The following is a 21410-nucleotide window of genomic DNA, read 5'->3' on the forward strand; positions in this document are numbered from 1 at the left end:
TCTTGGTCGGGGGATACAACTGGGGAGTATGACCAGTACCTCGCCCAGGCGGCCTCACCTGCTATGGTGAACAGGGGCCTTGTGGAGGGATGGGAAGATTGGAAGGGATAGGCAAGGAAGAGGGAAGGAAGCGGCCGTGGCCTTAAGTTAGGTACCATCCCGGCATTCGCCTGGAGGAGAAGTGGGAAACCACGGAAAACCACTTCGAGGATGGCTGAGGTGGGAATCGAACCCACCTCTACTCAGTTGACTTCCCGAGGCTGAGTGGACCCCGCTCCAGCCCTCGTACCACTTTTCAAATTTCTTGGCAGAGCCGGGAATCGAACCCGGACCTCCAGGGGTGGCAGCTAATCACGCTAACCACTACATCACAGAGGCGGCTTCCTCTTCCATTTACGATATTTAATTTTGCGTTTTCATCCTCTATTCTATCGTTGCACACACTCGGACTTAGTGACACACGACTTTCCTCCGCCATTGATACATCGTTTATGCACTGAAACCCAGCATTCTAGAAAAAATGTGGGTTACAACGTTTTTGCCGGCAGGTATTCATTTGACGAAAACGGTTTTAGTATTGTTGAGATGAGAGTGAAAACTACATCCAAATGGAACGAATTGCTTTATGTATGACCAGTAAAGTCTGGCCTCTCCAATCTAGGTTTACGTTACAAGTACAATAGGCACAAGCCATATCATCTAATTACTAAGTTATTTCTTGTCTATACAAGTGAAGGTGTAAACAACAGTTCTAGCTGGTTTTACATTTAGAGTGACAAGCCTGAAATAATTTCAAATCTGCGAATTCATCACATCTGCTGGCTCCATGGTGTAGGGGTAGCGTGCCTGCCTCTAACCCGGAGGTCCCGGGTTCGATTCCCGGCCAGGTCAGGGTTTTTTACCTGGACCTGAAGGTTGGTTCGAGGTCCACTCAGCCTACGTGATCAGAATTGAGGAGCTATCTGACGGTGAGATGGCGGCCCCGGTCTAGAAAGCCAAGAATGATGGCTGTGAGGATTCGTCGTGCTGACCACACGACACCTCGTACTCTGCAGGCCTTCGGGCTGAGCAGCGGTCGCTTGGTAGGCCAAGGCCTTCAAGGGCTGTAGTGCCATGGGCTTTGGTGGGGGTTTCATCACATATGCATTGGGTTTTTTTTTGTGTTTGGACTTTTCAATCAGATAATGCGAAATAACAATTCTGTATTCACGATCTGTTATTTCAAGTACACGTCAGAAAAAAATCAGAACACATCGCCAGATTATACGTCAGTGTCAACTACATTATACCATATTTCACTCTACTTGAATATAACGGAATATCATCGTGAAATGGAACAAATATTTACCTTGCTTTAGAACTCACATAGATGCTAGAGTGGTTATTTGACAAGTAAATCAGAACACTTTTTACAAAGACTCACTCACAAATAATCCTGCAGTCCTGCACTATGCGGACCTCCACGCGATGATGTCTTGCAGCACTCAACTCCCCGAGCTTGCCCCCTCCTCTGATATTAGATTGCTCTTCCACCGCACTAACTAGAAGTTGCATGTTAGTGGGACTTTGTTTCAAGGCAAATCCTAACTCACTTTTCCCTGCCATGTTTGCGATAAACATAGATGAAAAGCACATGTTAGTTAAAAACTCAAATGAAAATAAAATGCTAAATAGAATTTCTCGTGTTCCCATGAGATTTAATCTAGAGAGCTGAATCACACGTGGACATTCCAGGCGGATGGAGTATCCAAAGTCACTTATTTCTAAGGGACTAGTCCTAGTGAGTTTTACCTCCGCCTGGAATGTCGATTATATTGTTTGTATGTACTATTCTACTTGCACTGCATGTGTCTAGGTACCTGTCACTGCACTGATTGTTTCTTTTCCTGCTGTTTTCATTTCAGACGTTCTACCAGCCTCCCTTGATTTATCAGGCACAGACTCTGCACTCTATCCGTATGACCCCGAGCAAGGAAATTTCCGAGAATTTTGGTTTCCCCCCGTCACCAGCTTGTATCCGTACTTTCTTTTCCCGCCCAACACGGTACGTCCGCGTGTGTCGCACTCTCCCCCCCTGGACACCGGCACGGGCACGCACAACACTGACACGCAACTGTCCGTAGAAGAAACACTCAACACTCCAATAGATTACGATGAACCAGATGACAAACTGACTTCTTCCTATTCGGGGTCAATTTCAGTTAAGGTGATATCCTCGGAAAATGTGACGTCGTTTGACGTCATTGAGTCTCAGTTAGAGAATCCGCTAGTGGGCATTAGAGGTGCCAATCAGAAGGATATAAAAGCCCAAAGGCAGGAACTACAAGGCATCCCGTCTAATGGGAACAACTCCCTATATGACGAAGATGGAGAACCAAGACGGACTAGTTTCACGCACTCCCCACCAGGGAACTCAAAGGTGCATTCAAGTATGTATCCCATGATAAAACTTTCCAGTCAATGTCTCTACTCTCTACTACTACTACTTTTCCCGGTAGCTAGACGCTTGTATCCGCTGCAGCTCTGTAGCCCATCCAATGAAGCATATATCCTGTTCAGGAAGTACTAAGAGGAATCAAAACTGAGCTATCTTCAATGTACCCACTGTCACCGAGTATGTGGGGGGGGGGGGGGTAAAATCCAAAATGTTAATTGCATGTAACTTCATAGCAAATTAATATCATTCTTCCCACCCACTTTACCATAATTAGCAAAAAATTAATCTGAATTAGATTTGAATGATATTATTGTTAATTTGATTGTGATAAATGTTTAATTATAAAATCATGCCACGCGAATAATGATTCCCGCTAAATTTAACCAAGAACTCCCTACTGTTTATAGTTAGTATCAACACCTACATATTTCTAAGATACCTGAACAGATATATTTGCTTTCTTGGTAATCTATAAGAGCTGTATACCTCACTTCAGTGGATGCGGCATTCCTACAAATTTTTTCTTCCAGCACGCTTTCAAAATTTTCACTAACTCTACACTTCATTAAACTTGAAGTGCCAGGTAGGATGTGTCATTATTTATTTACCATTATTTTCAAGAAAGATTGGTACATTTTAAAACTGAATATTTAATATGTCGTGTGTCTGAGTGAGTGTGTGAGAGTGCGCGCTATCACTGGGCTTGACTTGAACATCGGAATGGCTTCTGCTCGCTAACACCTACTTCCAAAGAACACTCTATGCCTCTCTGCACACACAAGCTCTTTTAACTTACTGTTCATTAATAACAACAGTTATTCTTATTACGTAAGATTTTATTTCACCATGTTAGAATTCCCGTCCAGTCCTGTTGCCATGTGTTCGATTGTTGACGTTCTGGTATATCTGGAGAAGCATTAGAGTTGAAGAGGTAGGTAGCTTTTCTTTGTACAAAAATTCTGACTCTCCTTCGAGAGTTGAAGTTCAGTGCAAAGAGACCAGCTGGACGGGGATAAATTTGGGATGAAATGCCATTTCTCAAATTCAAAACGCTTGACAAATTCCTTCAGTAAATGTAAACTGTTACTGAAAGTGTAAAGTTATTTTATATCCTTAAAAATACACCTCATGAATGTTTAGATGTATCATATATTTCGCACAAAAGGAATAGGCATTTTATCTGAAAATAAATAACATGGTGATAACACTTTTATTTTATCTCATAGATTTAATTTTACCTTTAAAACAAGGGCACCTCCTTTACATGTATTCTCTCCTTTCACATCAGACCACGAACTTACGTAAGGCATCATTTAAAATGTAGACAATATTTAGTATGAAAGGTCTTCACATTTAAATGACTGGGCATTGTAGGTTACGTTTATATACACTTGAAACTGAAGTTTGCACCAATCAAGAATTTACAATAGAATGTTTCTATTTCGAACTGTTTCTTTGAAAACAATCACTGTACGAGAAATGTAGTATTACAACATATTTTCCCTAATAGACATCAATAACCAAACATTCATATCCTCTGGGATGAAAATTAACAGACACGTACCCACCCGTACATGTCACTAAATGTCACATACGTGAACAAATATGTCCAGTTCAACACTGAAACACTGTTCATTTGATTAAGTGTAGGAAGGTTCTACTTCTGGCACTACTAATAATCTATGATTCATTCTTTCAGTGACAGACGGGATAAAAATGACTAATTGATGGAGAATACGCATACATTATGCATTTATCATATTTGTATAATTCAGCACAAGTGCATAATTCAGGAGGAAAGAACATACTGAAAAGTGCGGTTTATTCTCATAATATGAGTAATATTGACATGGATAAGGATTCCAATCAGTTACTATTGCGAAAGTGTTACTAATGAAACGTTCCTAACGTAACACCTCAACTTGTAGAGCGAGATATACAGTTCTTGCGAAGGAAACCCAATTTGTTCTGAAATTTCTTAACTAAAGTAGGAAGAAGACAGTATAGCCGATTAATGTTTTCCTTCTCTCTCTAGTTTCTAAATTTCATTAATTTTCATTGCACTATTTCCATTGATTTTCACGGAAAAGATTTATGAATTTATAACATATTAGCTCCTGGTTAAAATGTAGGTGGTCTGTAGTGTAAGGGGATGAGAAGAATGGGCTCCATTCCTAGCGATACATAGAGAGTATCAGAGGCAGTTAAGAATCAATTAGCCCCTGCCGACGCAGAAAGGGAAAACTCGGCTAACTCCGCACTTCATTATTATACGTATACTGATTATATGCATCGTAATGGATGATAAGTATATAAGCTATTCCAGAGAATCCATGTACTAAATGCTTTATCGTCTTTCCTAGTGGTTATATATTGAAGGATTGGGAAGTAGACGTATTCCAGCAGTAGTGAAATACGAGCACACAAGGTAAGTGAGAAACATTTCTTATACATGTGTTGCTTTCATGTCATGTGGTATACTTCAAGTCTGTGTGATTTGAGTGGCTGCAAGGTGAATATAGGTCGAACATAATTTTAGAATGCATCATTGATGACGTTATTCACCTGGTAATATATTTACATACAATTTGCTGTTTTTTTCTCTTGCAAATACTGCATACTTAGCTGAGTTTTCCCTCCCAGTAATATGTTATTCTTAAGATAATGCCGTATTATAAAATTGAGTTATAAAGTGACAGCCATGAATTAACATTCGTAAAGAAGAATTGCCTGTCCCACTTTGCACACGGACTGTACTCATTCAGACTTCGCATGAAAGTGAACTGGGGAATATCTACTGTTAACTCCTGTGTCCTGACTACCCATCTCTCATTTTCTGCACTCTAATGTAGATAAGCACCACAGATTTGGCATGGGAAACATGATATTGATTTTTCTTCAGTAGAGAAAACTTGTCATCGTAATATTTATTACTTTCCATATTAGCCTTCGATCACAATGTTCAAAATTTTTAACATGTTCACTAAAGTTATTCCCCCTGTCCCATTTTACTTGTAGTGATTTTTCTGTTTCATTCGCACAGCAGCATGTACGTGCATATGCGAATTACAGTCTATTATAGAAATATTATCTTCTGAACAGTTTGAAAATATGGATGTAAGACGTAGTACAAAACTGACAGAGGTGTTTAAATTTATGGTATGATAGTTTAGATAGTACTAAGCACAAAGGAAACCCACCTGCCCATCAGACTTCAAGAATCGGATGCATTTCATTTTTATGATAACTCAGCACACACATTTGCCGATACGACCTGGTAATAGGAAGAACAATTTTAAGCTATAGATAGGCGGCATTTCATTAATTGTATATCTTAAAAGATTAATTTTCGGGGAGAACGATACTGACATAATTGCATTCCATTGAGAATAACATATCGTCGTTACCGGGACAAAACCTCCTATGTGATAATATTTTTGGAGATATACTGACCCGCAGCACATACATTATGAAGAGCAAGAATGCCTTGACAATATTCACACACTATTGTACCTTAGATGACAGAACCTCACCGGCCAAAGTTCTAAGCTAAAATATTTCACATAAGAGGTTGTGTCCCGGCAGCGACGATATATAGAGAGGCAGTATCTACTCCTTATTCGTATCTTGCGGAATACAAGGATACTCATTCAGAAGTAATTCAAAGACTCTAATTATAAACATTCTTGAAAAATAATAATTATACCAATAAGACAATTTATTTCACCTTAATCACGACGTATGATTTATTTCTGTAATTTATAAGGTAAATGCCTGTATTTTGTTAGTATCCAGTAATCAGTAATGAAACCAATACTATACTTTCTTTTGGACAAAATCAAGCATTGTGGTTCATGTCATTGCCCTCTTCTTGTTTCACCTGAGTTCAAGAACCGTGAGCAGTAGTTTCTTACCCTATACCTGCGTTTGTAAACAATCATGGAAACCACTTGTTACTAATGAGTAGCACAGTGAATTCTTAATCAAGATCACTAAACTATCCAGCAGACCTCAGAATGGGAGTAGTTGCAACTACATATGTATACGTAGACATATTCAAAATTACTATTAAATAGAGTTTGACGCCAGCTTCATTTGTCACACCAGCAGAAAATTATTCTAAATACAACGGGCATGAGGAATGACACAGTAAATATGATTGAGTAATGTGGAAGGAGTAAAATTCACCTTTACTTTCTTTCTCGTTCTGCGGTAGGTCTGGGAATTCGCTCTGAAATCTGAGCCTCGAATTCTGGGATTTGCAGTGACTATTTTCAGGGATCTGTTCTAAATTTTCCATATGAATAAGGTATCAACTAGAACTTTCCTGCTGTGAGCTTGCATCCGGGAGATAGTAGGTTCGAATCCCACTATCGGCAGCGCTGAAAATGGTTTTCCGTGGTTTCCCATTTTCACACCAGGCAAATGCTGGGGCTGTACCTTAATTACGGCCACGGCCGCTTTCTTCCAACTCCTAGGCCTTTCCTATCCCATCGTCGCCATAAGACCTATCTGTGTCGGTGCGAGGTAAAGCCCCCAGCAAAAAACAAAGGACTTTCTTAACATAACTAGAAGATATTGAAAACAAAATATCCACAAACAAGTTATATGAAATAACAACAAATAAAATTGTCATTGTCCGGTCGAAGTCTGGAATGAGAAAGGAGGGTGTTTTGCTGGTCTGGCACCCACCTATAAAACTGCCAACGCCGAGTGTTGGGCGGCGGGAAATAACCTGACTCCCTAAGGGGGCTAACGGCTTCGGGCGAATGAGCCCCTTTAGGTGGGGTGATGGTCCACACAGTGGAGGAAATGCCACTGGAATCCATTATGCACCGTCTGTTCTCCAGGTTAGGGGCGGATGCACAAGGCGTCTGTACTCCAGAGGAGTGGCCTCATTATCACCTCACTGGACCTACTCCTACACAGATCACACCTTGACAGTCAACCATGGAAGGTATTTTAAGAAATACTCCACCGTCTGAACCAAGAGTTCAGAAGGCAGCATTCGGATACGGTGGGCTGCCACTTAAAAGATACCGTAAAGTCGGAGGCACGGAAGTATCCCAGTACCACATCCACGAACGAGACAAAGTCAAGAATCAAACCAAAGTGGATAACCTACTTCTCTACACACAATATAAACTCACCCGTACAAACCAGTAAACTAAAAGTGATCACCGACATAATGGACCAACACAAAATTCTTATCATGGAATTACAAGAAATTAGAAACACTGACCAACACAAAATTCTTATCATGGAATTACAAGAAATTAGAAACACTGACCAGGATGCCTTGGAATCTCAAGGGTACAGACTTTATAAAGAGAGTGATGAAGAATGTCCCACAGTTTGGAACATGATTTTTGGTCAGCCTTAAAATAATAAACTCAGTCCAAGAATTCAAATCACAGTCTCCACGACTCTCAACTGTCACCTTAAAGGCATCAATTAAAATCTATACTATAATAAATGCCCATGCTCCCACTAATGATGAAAACAGATCCTCAAAATACCATGAGGAAAGAGAAGAATGTTGGGACCCATTGGACCAGACCATAGATAACATCCCCAAACATCATGTAAAATTCAACGCCCAACTAGGCAGAGAAAGAAAATACCGTGACATCATCGGAAAATGGCCAGCACACAAGAAAACAAATGAAAATGGAGAGAGACTAGTTGACCTGTGTAGAAACCATAATTTAATCTCAAAATCTACACGTTTTAAGACAAAACCTCAAAAACTCGAAACATGAAAGCACCGTTACTAAACTAAAGGAGAATGGCAACTGGATCACATCTGCATGGACAAGTACCACCATAAAAAGATCTATAACGTCAAAGTCCTCCGGGGAATAGACACAGGTTCATATCACTACGTAGTTAAAGTAAAAATTAAGCTCACTCCCGAGAGGAGACTACAAAAGCAAGCCCCTAAAACTAAAATAAAAATAGATCTTACCCAGCTAATCAATATGAAAATACCAAAATGCAACGGATAAAATAAAAATCACAGATAAATTGAAGACTTAGTACACAACCTTAAACAAATTGCAGAAGACTTGGCTCCAATTAAACCACGAAAAATACACCAATGGTGGAACAATGAACGTGATGAAACAGTGGAGAGAACACTTCAGGCATGGCTATTACATCAGTCCCAAAAATCAGAAATATTCTATCAAAATCTAGTAAAACAGAGGAAAAGAAACTACCCAAGTCTTAAGAAGAATATAAAGACAGCACCATAAGGACACAATGCAATTAATTGAAGAAGAATTCAATAATACTCAATCAAGGGACTACTACAAAACCTCCAGAAAACAGCTCCTAAAATATGAACCCCCGACCCTACTGATGAAGTATGAAAATTGTAAGCTGTCTCATAACAATAAAGACAATGCTGAAATTCTGGCTAAATATTTCAACAAGCTTTTAAATTGTGAGGAACTTACAGAACTCTTTCATTTGTACACCAACACCCCCCTAAAAAGAACACCACCACCATAAAACATCAATCCCCTCAGTAAAGGAAGTCTACCAAGCACTGAATAAATTAAAATCCTACAAAGTGCCAGGAGAAGATCAGACCTTTGCGGAAATCTGGAAATATGCAGGAAGATCAGCAAAAGTTGCCCTCCATCAACAACTTGTCTCTATCTAGATCAAAGAAGAACTGCCAGAACACTGGACAACAGCCTTCATTCATCCACTGCACAAAAAAGGAGACAAAACCGACCCTAATAACTACAGGAGAATCTCACTCCTAGACATAACATACAAAATATTTTCAATAATCATCCTTAATAGGATAAGTTTACAACTTGAGAAAGAACTAGGAGAATATCAAGGAGGTTTCAGACCCTGGAGGAGCTGTCCTGATCAGATCATGAGTCTTAAGTTGATAATGGACTATAACAGGAGAAGAAACAGAGATATGGTGATAACATTTTCAGATTTCAAGAATGCTTACGATTGCATCCTTAAAGAATCTATGTTTAAAATTTTAAGACACTTTGAACTATACCCCAAATTAATAAACATGATACAATTGACTCTCACTAACACCAAATCAAAAGTGAAGTTTAGGGTTGAAACATCAGAGTCATTTGAAATTAAAACTGGACTACGGCAGGGTGATGGGCTTTCACCACTATTACTCAATTGCGCTCTAGAAATGATAATGAGCGAATGGTTTAGGAAATGTCCCCCAAAAATAAAGATTGGCCGAAAAATCAAAAGAAATTGCCTGAGTTTCACCGACGATTTAGCATTACTAGCAGTGGACATAAAAGAAGCAGAAACCTAGATATCAGAACTTCAAAACATTGCAAATAAAATTCACCTCAAAATATAATTTGAAAAAACAGAAAGTATGCCCCGGAAACCAACACAACTATAAGAAGTTACCATAAATGGTAATAAAATCAAAATAGTAATAACACATAACCTAAATGAAAAATCTCAATCCAAACAAGAACAAATAGATTAACTAAACCACAAAAATTTACATGGGATATCTACACAAAGAAATATTTATCAATAAATGCAAAAATAAAACACTACAGCACAGTTATAAAACCGGTAGCTACATATGCAGGAGAAGAAACAGAGATATGGTGATAACATTTGCAGATTGAAAGGAGTGGAAGAAACTTCATCAACCAAAAATACCAGGAAGATGGACAGTGGTGGATAACACGTAACAAATTCGTGTACAAAGAGCTAGAACCCATTACAGATACTATATGTAAGAGGAGACTGGGATTCTTTGGACATATCATGAGGATGCAGGATTCGAGACTTCTGAAACAACTAGTACAACACAACCTCTTCTCAAAAAATACCAGAACAGGATGTAAAACGATCAGATAAGTATGAGAGGATCTGAAGGAAATAGGCCTTACAACAGAAGACACCACAAATAAGGTAACATTTATTACAAAACTCAGGAGTTCAAACCTCCGCGTTACCCTTACACGACACAAACCAACAACACGCATATTTTCAACCGATGAAAGGGAACGAAGATCGGAGCGTCTTAAGAAGTACTGGGAGGACCGCAAAGCCCGAACAATCCCTTCAAGGAGACCTGAAAGATGGACAGACTAAAGTGATCCTATGCGGTAATAACAGAAGAAGTAGAAAGAAAAGCAAATAAGTAAAATGGACCTAGTAAACAACCAGTACACGAGTGGATGATAGGTTAAGGAGAGATAAAACTGAAGGTATTTCTCCCCGTTGAAATGTTCGTGGACCCGAGATTTTACATCAGGGAAGCCACAAAGTAAGAATCTATGATATCACATTATAAAGTGACGATGAATTTGGGTATATTTGGGGATAGACAGAATGTAAAACGAAATTATTTCTGCATTTTCACCCTGCGAAATGACTGACTATTTTGAACTAGATGGACTTTATGAAGTAAGTAAATATGTCGTGATGGTCACAAGTGTAATTGCAGCTGTATATCAATTTCAAAATGAACACCGGTTCTATAATATAAGGGCATGAGATGGTAAATGAAAAATTGGGAACAGGAGTAAGAAATGTTCGAGATATTTCTAAATAACAATGGAATTAACAGTTTAGATCATACTGCTCAAGCACAAAAACATGTGAAGGCGTGGGACATAAATGAGTTACCATTTTAATCATTTTTGACTCTCAGTTTATAAACAGTGTCAGCAGTACTTAACAATTCTGGTAATATCTGGATGACACAGAGCAGTATTTCATTTTCTACAAATATAATAGAGTTTCAAGGAAAATAAACAATCTGAAACTGAGTAACTGGTAAAATGATGTACTTGAAATTATCATAAGCCGTTTGTAAATTAAAAATATAAATATCCTGGTAGATAGAGTATATTATGTGTGGATGAGGGCAGTAAAACAAAAAAAATTCCAAGCAGGCTGAAACAAAAATATCAAGCGGAGGGAAAACAATTAGTAAACAACAGGAAGAAACTATGTGTGTTTTAATTATGATATTTCTCAAAAGAAAAAGAATACTCGAGAATTTATAAAAGATGCAGTCCAACGTATTTTCGAAAATAACAATAAATCGTTGTTGCGGTGAACGAAGTTTTTGAGTTCTCAGTTAGTTGCTAAATTTGTATCGTGTCTTATCATATCATGTTATATCACAATAAAGTAATGGACAGAAAGGGGACTCTTTGAGTACTATCACATTTTAGGAGGAATCCCGCCTAGGATTTGAAACTGGAAATTCAGTTCGAAGGATCAGACGGATGATCCAAAACCTCGGCTGAGTAAGTGGAGGAAATCCTAATTAAATTTTAACGTGAAACTTCTATGGGTAGGTAAGATGCAGTATTCTTCAATACAGTGGTGAGTTAGGCAAACATGACAGTAAAAAGCCTCAACATTGCCATGGAACTCAGGAGGGATTCTCTCAGTCGAATGAAAGCACTAACTACATTGATTCTGTAAGATCAAGCAAGATTGGAATGAATCTCCAGAAATTTTCTTACGAAGTTTATTAAACAAAGTTCTTGAAGGCGTCGAGGAATGAAAATCTGCTCATGATGGCAGTATTTTAATGAGATTGATTACTTTAATTGACAAGTGGATACTACGCACAAGATAGGAGAAGTAAATTTACGGCAAGACGATCATAATTATATTCGATAACTCTGAATATAGGGCGAGGTGTACGAAAGGGATACGTACCATACACCTATCTGAACTGGAACTATGCATGAATATGCATATCACTGCTTCGTCAATACACTAATTGGTTATATTTTCCAATGGGAAAATGAAAGAGAATATAATTATGAAAATATTTCGAAACAACACGGCTAGTTGGACGTTAGTCGTCATTAACTTAAGTACGTCTAATTACATTCCAAATTGCCAGAAAATTAAAATTCATACCCTGTATTTATGAAAGAATTATAGTTACAATATTTGAACAATTTGCTTTACTGAGAAGTGTATCCGAGAGAAAATTCAAAATTATATTTCATTTTTCCAGTCCTATTGGTTTGAAGACGGCAGGAAGAACGTCATTTGTCACTGAAAATATGTGATAAAGTCAGGATTTAACGATTATTATCAATCTAATTGATACGAAGGTGGCCAAGACGGCCAATGTAATATATACTTCAAAATATTTTTAGAATGAGATGAAGAGAAAATACTTGCAGAATTCATGAGGACGTGTAAAAGAAACGCAACAGATAATGTCATCGAAGGGAGATTATTAATGGCAAGGGTCTAACCACTTATCATACTTGATTAGATGTATCCCGTACTGTGATACTTGGGTGTCCATTGATTTTATCCTCATTTCACTTATCAGGAGGTACTCCTCTTCTTAAATGTAATAAAACTGCACTATGTAATATTCATGAGATTTTGCCTCAATGGAATTGCTTATTTAGATTAACACGATTATGTCCTTCCTTATCCAAATGTTTTCATCCAACAAACTGCTTGATTATATTTGATTTTCACATTTTTTCCACATATCTTGTCCATGAATTCCATTAGATCGTCCTTAATTGGTCCAGTTGAATTACGTAAATTAATTTTCCCATTTACAAGAAAGAAAGCTGGCATTGTTCCCATTTTCCACTGCATCCTCCTCCTTTTTAGTAAGTTCTGTATTATTTCCAATCATCTTTATATTTTCGTCACTTTTAAATTTACTAGTGTATCCACTACCCTACTTCTAGTTTATATACATAGTCCCTATGAGTAATTGTACTTTTGATGTTCAGTTTCGTAAATATTATTCAATGGTGGTACGATAACTATCTGTAAGACATTACTTTTTAGCCTGTACACTATAACTATATAGCATGAAACATCATTTCATCATGAGCACTACTATCACCTTCATGACAAAGAAAGCAATATTCACACGTTCCTCTGCTTAACTTTCCACTTCCAACTCAATGTGAGCCTACCACATTCATGTAGCTCTACAGCGCTGCTGAATAATGACGCCCATTCCGAACTATCCACTTAGCTCACCACTGTAGCTAATGGATTGTAACTGACGTCCAGATAATGGTGAAATTTTGTTAGAATTACTCCGAGGATTATACTGACTGCAAGCACTGAACTGTGCATGCATATGTCTCTTCCTGTTTGTGCTTCTGTTAGCCTTATCATTTAGACATGCAACGTGCAAAGAGTAAAATTAACTAGTTCAAGGAATGCCTTCAAGAATTTAGCCCTTTGTCATTATTATCTTCCGCAATGAATCTCACGACGTCCTTTAGTCACTTTTACGTGTATTATTCACGTAAGATTTTTCTTTGCTAGTTGCTTTACGTCGCACTGACGCAGATACGTCTTATGGCGACGATGGGACAGGAAAGGGCTAGGAGTGGGAAGGAGCGGCCGTGGCCTTAAGGTACAGCCCCAGCATTTGCTTGGTGTGAAAATGGGAAACCACGGAAAACCATCTTCAGGGCTGCCGACGGTGGGGTTCGAACCTACTAACTCCCGAATACTGGATACTGGCCACACTTAAGCGACTGCAGCTATCGAGCTTGGTATTCACGTAAGCAATTATGTACTTCTTCGCATTAGAAGAAATACCCCTTTGTATGAGGTGTGTTTGTTCAAAAGGTGCTATTTCCACCTTAAGATAGTTGTGGGGGAAAGCGCAAGAAAAGTGAAATAAAAGGCACATAATCGAGTTTAGCATAAATTTTAAGGGATTACATTACCCTGGTCTGGATTGTTCTTGGCAGTCGATAATATTCAGGTACTGTAATGCATAAGGACGAAATAATGATTTTTTTTTTAGAAGCTGAAGTAGCAACTTTTAATAGACACTCTTCATATGTAGTAGACGAAGTATGAACGGCCTGCTATCCTTACAGCCAGGATGAATGGCTTAGACTTTAGAGTACTTGATTTCTGATCCCAAGGTGGCGGGTTCGATCCCAGCAGAGTCCGGTGATACTTAAAGGTACTGAAATAAGCTAGTCCCGTGTCGTACAACTCTTGAAGGACAAAATTCTGGTTCTCTAGATATCGTAAAAGCAATTGATGGGACGCAAAACCAATAAAATTACAACACCATTACTACTCTGGCAATTGATAAAACCAAATATTCCAGATCACCTAAGGTTACATTTTCCTAAATAAATCAGCCCTCCTGGTAACAGCACCAACTTACTGTAAGAGAACAGGTGAGAAATAACAGATGAGGAGATGACTTACATATAGTTTCCACTTACTGCTATGTGTGTAAGGTAATGGGAAACGGTTATTTATATTATAGACTGATGTAAGACAATATTATACATCACTTGTGTAATTCTTTAGAAATGATGGCTCGTAAGGTACTAAAACGTTTCTGTTAGGGAACAAATTTGAATGTCAAATGTCAATTAGATGCTGCGAAGGACAGGAATGCACTTCAGATTATTCAGGGGAAGGATGGGATACAGATTTACGGCTACAATATTCTCTTCAGAATACTAAGAATCATTATTTTTCAAAGCTACATTTGGTTATCAATATCTCATGAATCAGATGTACTGCTTCATTATTTTTCAGTTGATGCTGCTTTATGTTTTCGTACCATCCTCTGCCTGTTGAAAGGACCTGCTCCAATGTACAATGGGTGTTTTCCGTCCTACGTCCAATGATGTTCGGCAAACCTCGAATAAGCGTGTGCTCTGAATGATATTTTATGTAAATATGGCGTGTAACATTTTAACTTCTATTTAATGAGGTAACGTCGTCTATAACTGGTAAACAAAATTATTTCATTCTGCTTTGTTCTATTTCCCGGGATAGAAAGCCAGGAATAACGGCCGAGAGGATTCGTCGTGCTGAACACACGACACCTCGTAATCTGCAGGCCCTGGGGATGAGCAGCGGTCGCTTGGTAGGCCAAGGCCCCTCAAGGGTTGTAGTGCCAATGGGGGTTGTTATATTTATTCTATTCTCTCTGAAGCATAAAACTCTTTTTACAAGAAACAGATCATGGGTCTGCCTACATCGTCGCACAATGGTTGTAGTTCAATTTAATCGTAATATCCATCTGCCCCGATTCATCGAATTAAGACTTATAAAGAAATATTATTCTTATAATTGAATATTAATCACTAAGCCCATGAACGAACTCCTTTGTAACCATCACAAAAAGTTTAACTGGTGTAACACTATGTCGTTACACTCGGAGTTTTAACAAAAATTTATTGGAGTTATTATTAAATAAAACAAACACTAACTCACGACCTTCTCATACAAAATAATGTTGTCCTGTATCATTTGTATTAATTAGTCCAGCCCAGTTAAAATGTTTACCTGTATTTGCGAAATTACAAAACAAAACTTTAGAAAAAAGAGAGACAGACAGGGAGAGTAGAAAGAAAAAGCACGTATCTGGAGCAAATACACGGGCTGATCAAAGTAACCAGACTCCATCGATTCTAGACTTGGATGACCTCGAATCTCACATTGTACCCTGCTTGAAATGGTGCTTTAAGGCTTCCCACTTGATCCTTAAGAAAATGCATGCCTTATTCTCAATGATCTCAGTTGCTTCCCTTCGCCACAAGATCCCAAATAACACGTAACAGCTGAGGCTAAAAAGGAGATGGTGCTCAGCCCACACTTGAATTGCAGTGGTAGGTCGAAGTTGCAAGGTTTGTTTAGAAGGGTTGTAGGGAAGTACATTAAGGGAAACAGGATGGACTAGGGAGTGGCGATGAGAGAACAAGGAGCTCGAAGTTAAGAGAGGATGATATAAAGCTGTTAATGTAAAACTGTAGAAATACTGTAGGGAAAGGAAGAGAATTAAGAAATGTAATAGATATGTATTTATCAGATATTGTAATAGGTCCTGAATCATGGCTAGGTAGTGATTTTATAAATGCATAAATTGTTCCTGGAACATATAGACCTACAGACTGAATAGATTCGATAGGAGGTGGTCTTTTTACTGGTTAAAGACGAATTTGTAATCTATGAAAGCTTGAAGGATGAGAAACATGAAATTCTACTGTAAGGTAATGTTTTGGGGTATACAGACCTGGAAGGGATGGTGCTGACACAGAATTATTTGACAAGATAACCAGCTATGTGAGGAGCGACCCAGTAGGGAATCTAATTCTAGCGGGAGATCTCAATGTAGCAAATGTAAACAGGGAAGTTAATAACATTGACAGAAAGCACTACCAAAATTGGTAAATAAGTTCATCCAGGAAGGACAGGAAGAGATGTACGATATATTTTCAACTTTTTGAAATCATTGAAATCATTTATGAAAGGACTAGGTAAACAGCTGATAGTGGAGATTGATTGATTGATTGATTGATTGATTGATCGATTGATTGATTGATTGATTGATTGATTGATTGATTGATTGATTGATTGATTGATTGATTGATTGATTGATTGATTGATTGATTGATTGATTGATTGATTGATTGATTGATTGATTGATTGATTGATTGATTGATTGATTGATTGATTGATTGATTGATTGATTGATTGATTGATTGATTGATTGATTGATTGATTGATTGATTGATTGATTGATTGATTGATTGATTGATTGATTGATTGATTGATTGATTGATTGATTGATTGATTGATTGATTGATTGATTGATTGATTGATTGATTGATTGATTGATGTGGGTTACTCTAGTCACGTTCTAGTTTTTGAACCATGGCAAGGGCTTAGTGGACTAATCATTGGTCCTGACAATCGAGATACCAGTAGTTATTGAATAGAACTGGACCTCTCAGTCATATTCTGATATGTGGCCCTCCTTGTAATCAGACGGTCAGAATTATACAATCTACCGGTGATCTCTAACCCGTTAAAGAAATGATTGACATAGATGTTGATTCCCATAGGGAATCTGAAATATTTGTCCTGAATGAGTAAATTTATAATACCAATATAAATGGTCCATTATTGGACATTATAAATTCTCAAGCCAACCCACTCCTGGCCGCCAGCGCCCCGCCCTCGTGTGCTAGGGTGGGCTCATCAGTTGGTACCTAGCACACCTACCAACACGCTGGCCAGCGCACACCGTGGAGGCCACCGCGTATGCTAACTGGAGCCACCGGCAGTGCCAATGCACTAAGAGACTTCGTCTCATTATCAAAAATTGATGCCTGCTTGGCCATCAGATGACATAGATTTTCCCATAGGGAATCTGAAATATTTGTCCTGAATGAGTAAATTTATAATACCAATATAAATGGTCCATTATTGGACATTATAAATTCTCAAGCCAACCCACTTCTGGACGCCAGAAAAAGGCTTTATAAAAGAAGGAACACTGACGAAAAACTTGAAGATATACTACCCAGATTTCAGGCTAGCCCTCGTAAATAGTCAGTCCGTTTACCAGAGGAGTATGGTATCAAACCCACCTCCATGATGAGAGGGCTTAAAATTCTGAAATACTTTCCCTATAAGATTTCCGTAGTGCACAAGTTAAATGTTGTAGATCCTATCGCTCGTGATAACTTCTGTCATTGGTTGCTACTATCCCTAAATGACAGAGATTTAGATTCATTGCTTTTGATCTTGTCTGGCAAAGCTTGGTTCCACCACATTGGGTAGATTTACTTTCAGAACAATCAACACTGGGACACTGAAAACCCCAACGCGATATACTAGGTGCCCCTTCATGGCACGGAAGTGGTTGTTTGGTGTGCTGTTAGTGGTAGAAGAAGAATTGAATCCATTTGTTATGAAACACTGACTTCTAAACGATACCTGGACACTATTTTGAATCCCTTCTTCATTATGTTGACTAATTATAAGAAAGAGAGAGAGAGAGAGACAAGACCCACATGCGAAATTATAAGCTTGATCTTTCACTTCTAATTATGCGGTAAAATAAATTAAGTCCACCTCTGTGATGATGTGGTTAGTGTGTTTAGTTGCCACCCCCGGAGGCCCGGTTTATTTTACCGGCTCTGCCACGAAATTTTAAAAGTGGTACGAGGGCTGGAACAGGGTCCACTCAGCCTCGGGAGGTCAACTGAGTAGAGGTGGGTTCGATTCCTACCTCAGCCACCCTCGAAGTGGTTTTCCGTAGTTTCGCACTTCGTTGCTATTTGCTTTACATCGCACCGACCGATACAGATAGGTATTATGGCGATGATGGGATAAGAAAGGCCTAGGAGTGGGAAGGAAGCGGCCGTGGCCTTAATTAAGGTACAGCCCCAGCATTTACCTGGTGTGAAAATGGAAAAACCACGGAAAACCATCTTCAGGGCTGTCGACAGTGCGATTCGAACCCACTATCTCCCGGATGTAAGCTCAAGCCGCGCGCCCCTAACAGCACGGCCAACTCGCCTCGTGTTTCTCACTTCTCCTCCAGACAAATGCCCGGATGGTACCTAACTTCAGGCCACGGCCGCTACCTTCCAATCTTCCCGTCCCCCAACAAGGCCCTTGTTCAGCACTGCAGGTGAGGCCGCCTGGGCGAGGTACTAGTCCTCGTCCCCAGTTGTATCCCCGACCCTAAGGCTCACGCTCCAGAACACTGCCCTTGAGGTTGTAGAGGTGGGATGTTTCGCTGAGTCCGAGGGAAAATCCGACCCTGGAGGGTAACCACATTAAGAAAGAAAGAAAATAAGTTAAATCTTTCTCATGAACCTAAGAACAAGATTTATTTCAATTAGATCATCGTGAGAAAATTAGCATCGTTATATAAAATGTTGTTTCACGTTTCTAATACCTTTCCACGATCTTAATATGTTAAATGCTACGGTTTGATAAAGGACTTCTAACATTAATGTCAATTAGTATTATAAATTAAACTTCATTGAAATGCTCTTGATTTCTTTTCCGTCGCAACCGACACAGATAGGTCTTATAGCGGCGATGGGATAGGAAAGGCCTAGGAGTGGTCAGAACGCCGCCGTGCCTGGTGTGTAAATGGGAAGCCACGGAAAAACATCTTAATGGCTGCCACATTTGGGTTCGAACCCACTATCTCCCGGATGCAAGCTCACAGCTCGCAAGGCCAACTCACCTGGTGCTATTGAAATATCTAGATCGTAAATTATACGTTATTTTAGGAAAACCATGTACTCTTAGCCGTGGGTTATTATCATGGCGTGCAGTTTATTTTTTTAAATATCAAAATTAAATAAATAAAACAATATTTTTGGTTCAACTCGAACAAGGTTCACGGTCAAATTTGGCTTCTTTAATATAAGAGATACCGGTACTTATTAACTAAACTGAGTGAATATATCAGACACTCTAGGACTACAGTGATAACAGTCAGTCTTCGTGTGTAATTTTATGGGGCAATGAACAAAAAATCACTTCCAGAGAATTCCACCCTATTTAAAAATTCGATTTTCTTTGATATTACTTAGGCATGGAAAATCGACTACAAACGCTCAATATTCCATAAACTTGTAATAGGAGGCTACAAGATAAATACTGTTCAACTGAAGGCTACCAGGATATGATCTGATATCAAATATACACACGCAAGGAGGGAGTTAGCTCTCCTTGCTTGAGTAAACGCTAGATATCCCAATAGCATGCCCTCATACAAGATACACAATTTTCAGCTGAAGACATACAGCACATTTAATAGATGAGCGTGCCTTTGGCAGAGGAGATGTCGGAGATTTATTAACGTTACATCTGTCAGGTACACAAAAATAATTGACTCCCCCGATGACTGCTTGAAATTGGTAATGTTGATCAAAAATATTCTCCCTTCACGTCTGTATACACCGTGGATTTACATTTTTAAAATTCACCAGAAGGGCATGTTTTCATTCGAAATTTTATTTTGAAGTTACAGTCACAGTTCCAGCGTTATTCTATCTTGCTCCTCGGTAATTTATCATAAAATACATTGACCTAAAATACCCATTTTTCTCTGCTTTGGTATGAGTAATAAGTCGTGTAACATCTGCTCACTGATACCGTGTCTGTTAAGTCAGCTAGCATAAGAGAACTATAGTATATCATTTACTGACTCACACTGAAGCTACATAGTATATAAAATGTTTAAGTAATACCTTTAAAAACTTTCATAATTTGTATATCTTCGGGAAATAAATGAGAAATATCCTCATGATGTGCGAAAGGAGAAAGAAAATGTAAATATTTTGCCTGTTCCATTCCCTAACAACATAGACTAAACTGGGCGAGAGATAAACATAAGTTATTGCAAATGTTTACTGCAAACAGCACCTGGTGTACGTACAGTAGGCCTAGCTGAAATTATTATTCACAAACGAACAAAAAACAAAGAAATAAATCCTGACTCTAGTATATATATATAAGTATATATTCACAAACAAACATGAAACAAAGAAATAAATCCTTACTGTAGTATATATATATGTTATACTGTAGCAAAGCATAAAATTTAGTTGTTCTTTACATGACATTTGTCAGGCGGACTTTAGACACTGATGTGACAAACTTTGAGCCTTAATTTACACACTATTGACATAAGTCATGACACATTTGAAATGCAACTGTAGTAACGCAAACTGCATTGTCTGCTTTTCAATTTACAGAGAAAGTATGGAAAACTGGATTGCTGAATATAGCATACGTTAAAATTGCCGAATTCAACGGCTTTATTACCCTTAAATCTTGTCATAAATAACATGATGATCGTGACAAATATAATATTCATAAAAATCGTGACTTCATTGAACCAGAGCGAAGTGTTTGCTGATGTCTGACTATGGTATATTATTTAGACTTAATTTAAGCATATTGACATGAATAAACATCACGCAATAGTGTCTAATTTTCATTCAGTGGTTCTATTTAGTTAATTTAAAGTCTTGATGAAAATTGATATCTTCTCCATTCTGCAGTTTGAGAAATATAAGCACATATAATAATGTACGTAATTTATCCCGTCAAAATAATGTTTAATGTAAAATCATGCAACATGTACAGAAGTACAAGCCAAGCAGTGCACTCCAGGCACTCTTGCGATACC

The 21410-nt window shown here is 38.4% G+C and overlaps 1 protein-coding gene across 1 annotated transcript in view; it reads left to right on the top strand.

Annotated features, from left to right (window-relative positions):
• Gfrl (Glial cell line-derived neurotrophic family receptor-like) overlaps positions 1 to 21410 on the top strand; it is an 846523-nt gene that overhangs the window by 476942 nt on the left and 348171 nt on the right. Inside the window, exon 6 of the mRNA XM_068226097.1 lies at positions 1905 to 2429. Coding sequence (XP_068082198.1) covers positions 1905 to 2429 — 525 coding nt within the window. The remainder of the gene's footprint in view (positions 1 to 1904; positions 2430 to 21410) is intronic.

Source organism: Anabrus simplex, chromosome 2 (genome assembly GCF_040414725.1).
Source record: "Anabrus simplex isolate iqAnaSimp1 chromosome 2, ASM4041472v1, whole genome shotgun sequence".
In the NCBI taxonomy this organism is placed as follows: Eukaryota; Metazoa; Arthropoda; class Insecta; order Orthoptera; family Tettigoniidae; genus Anabrus; species Anabrus simplex.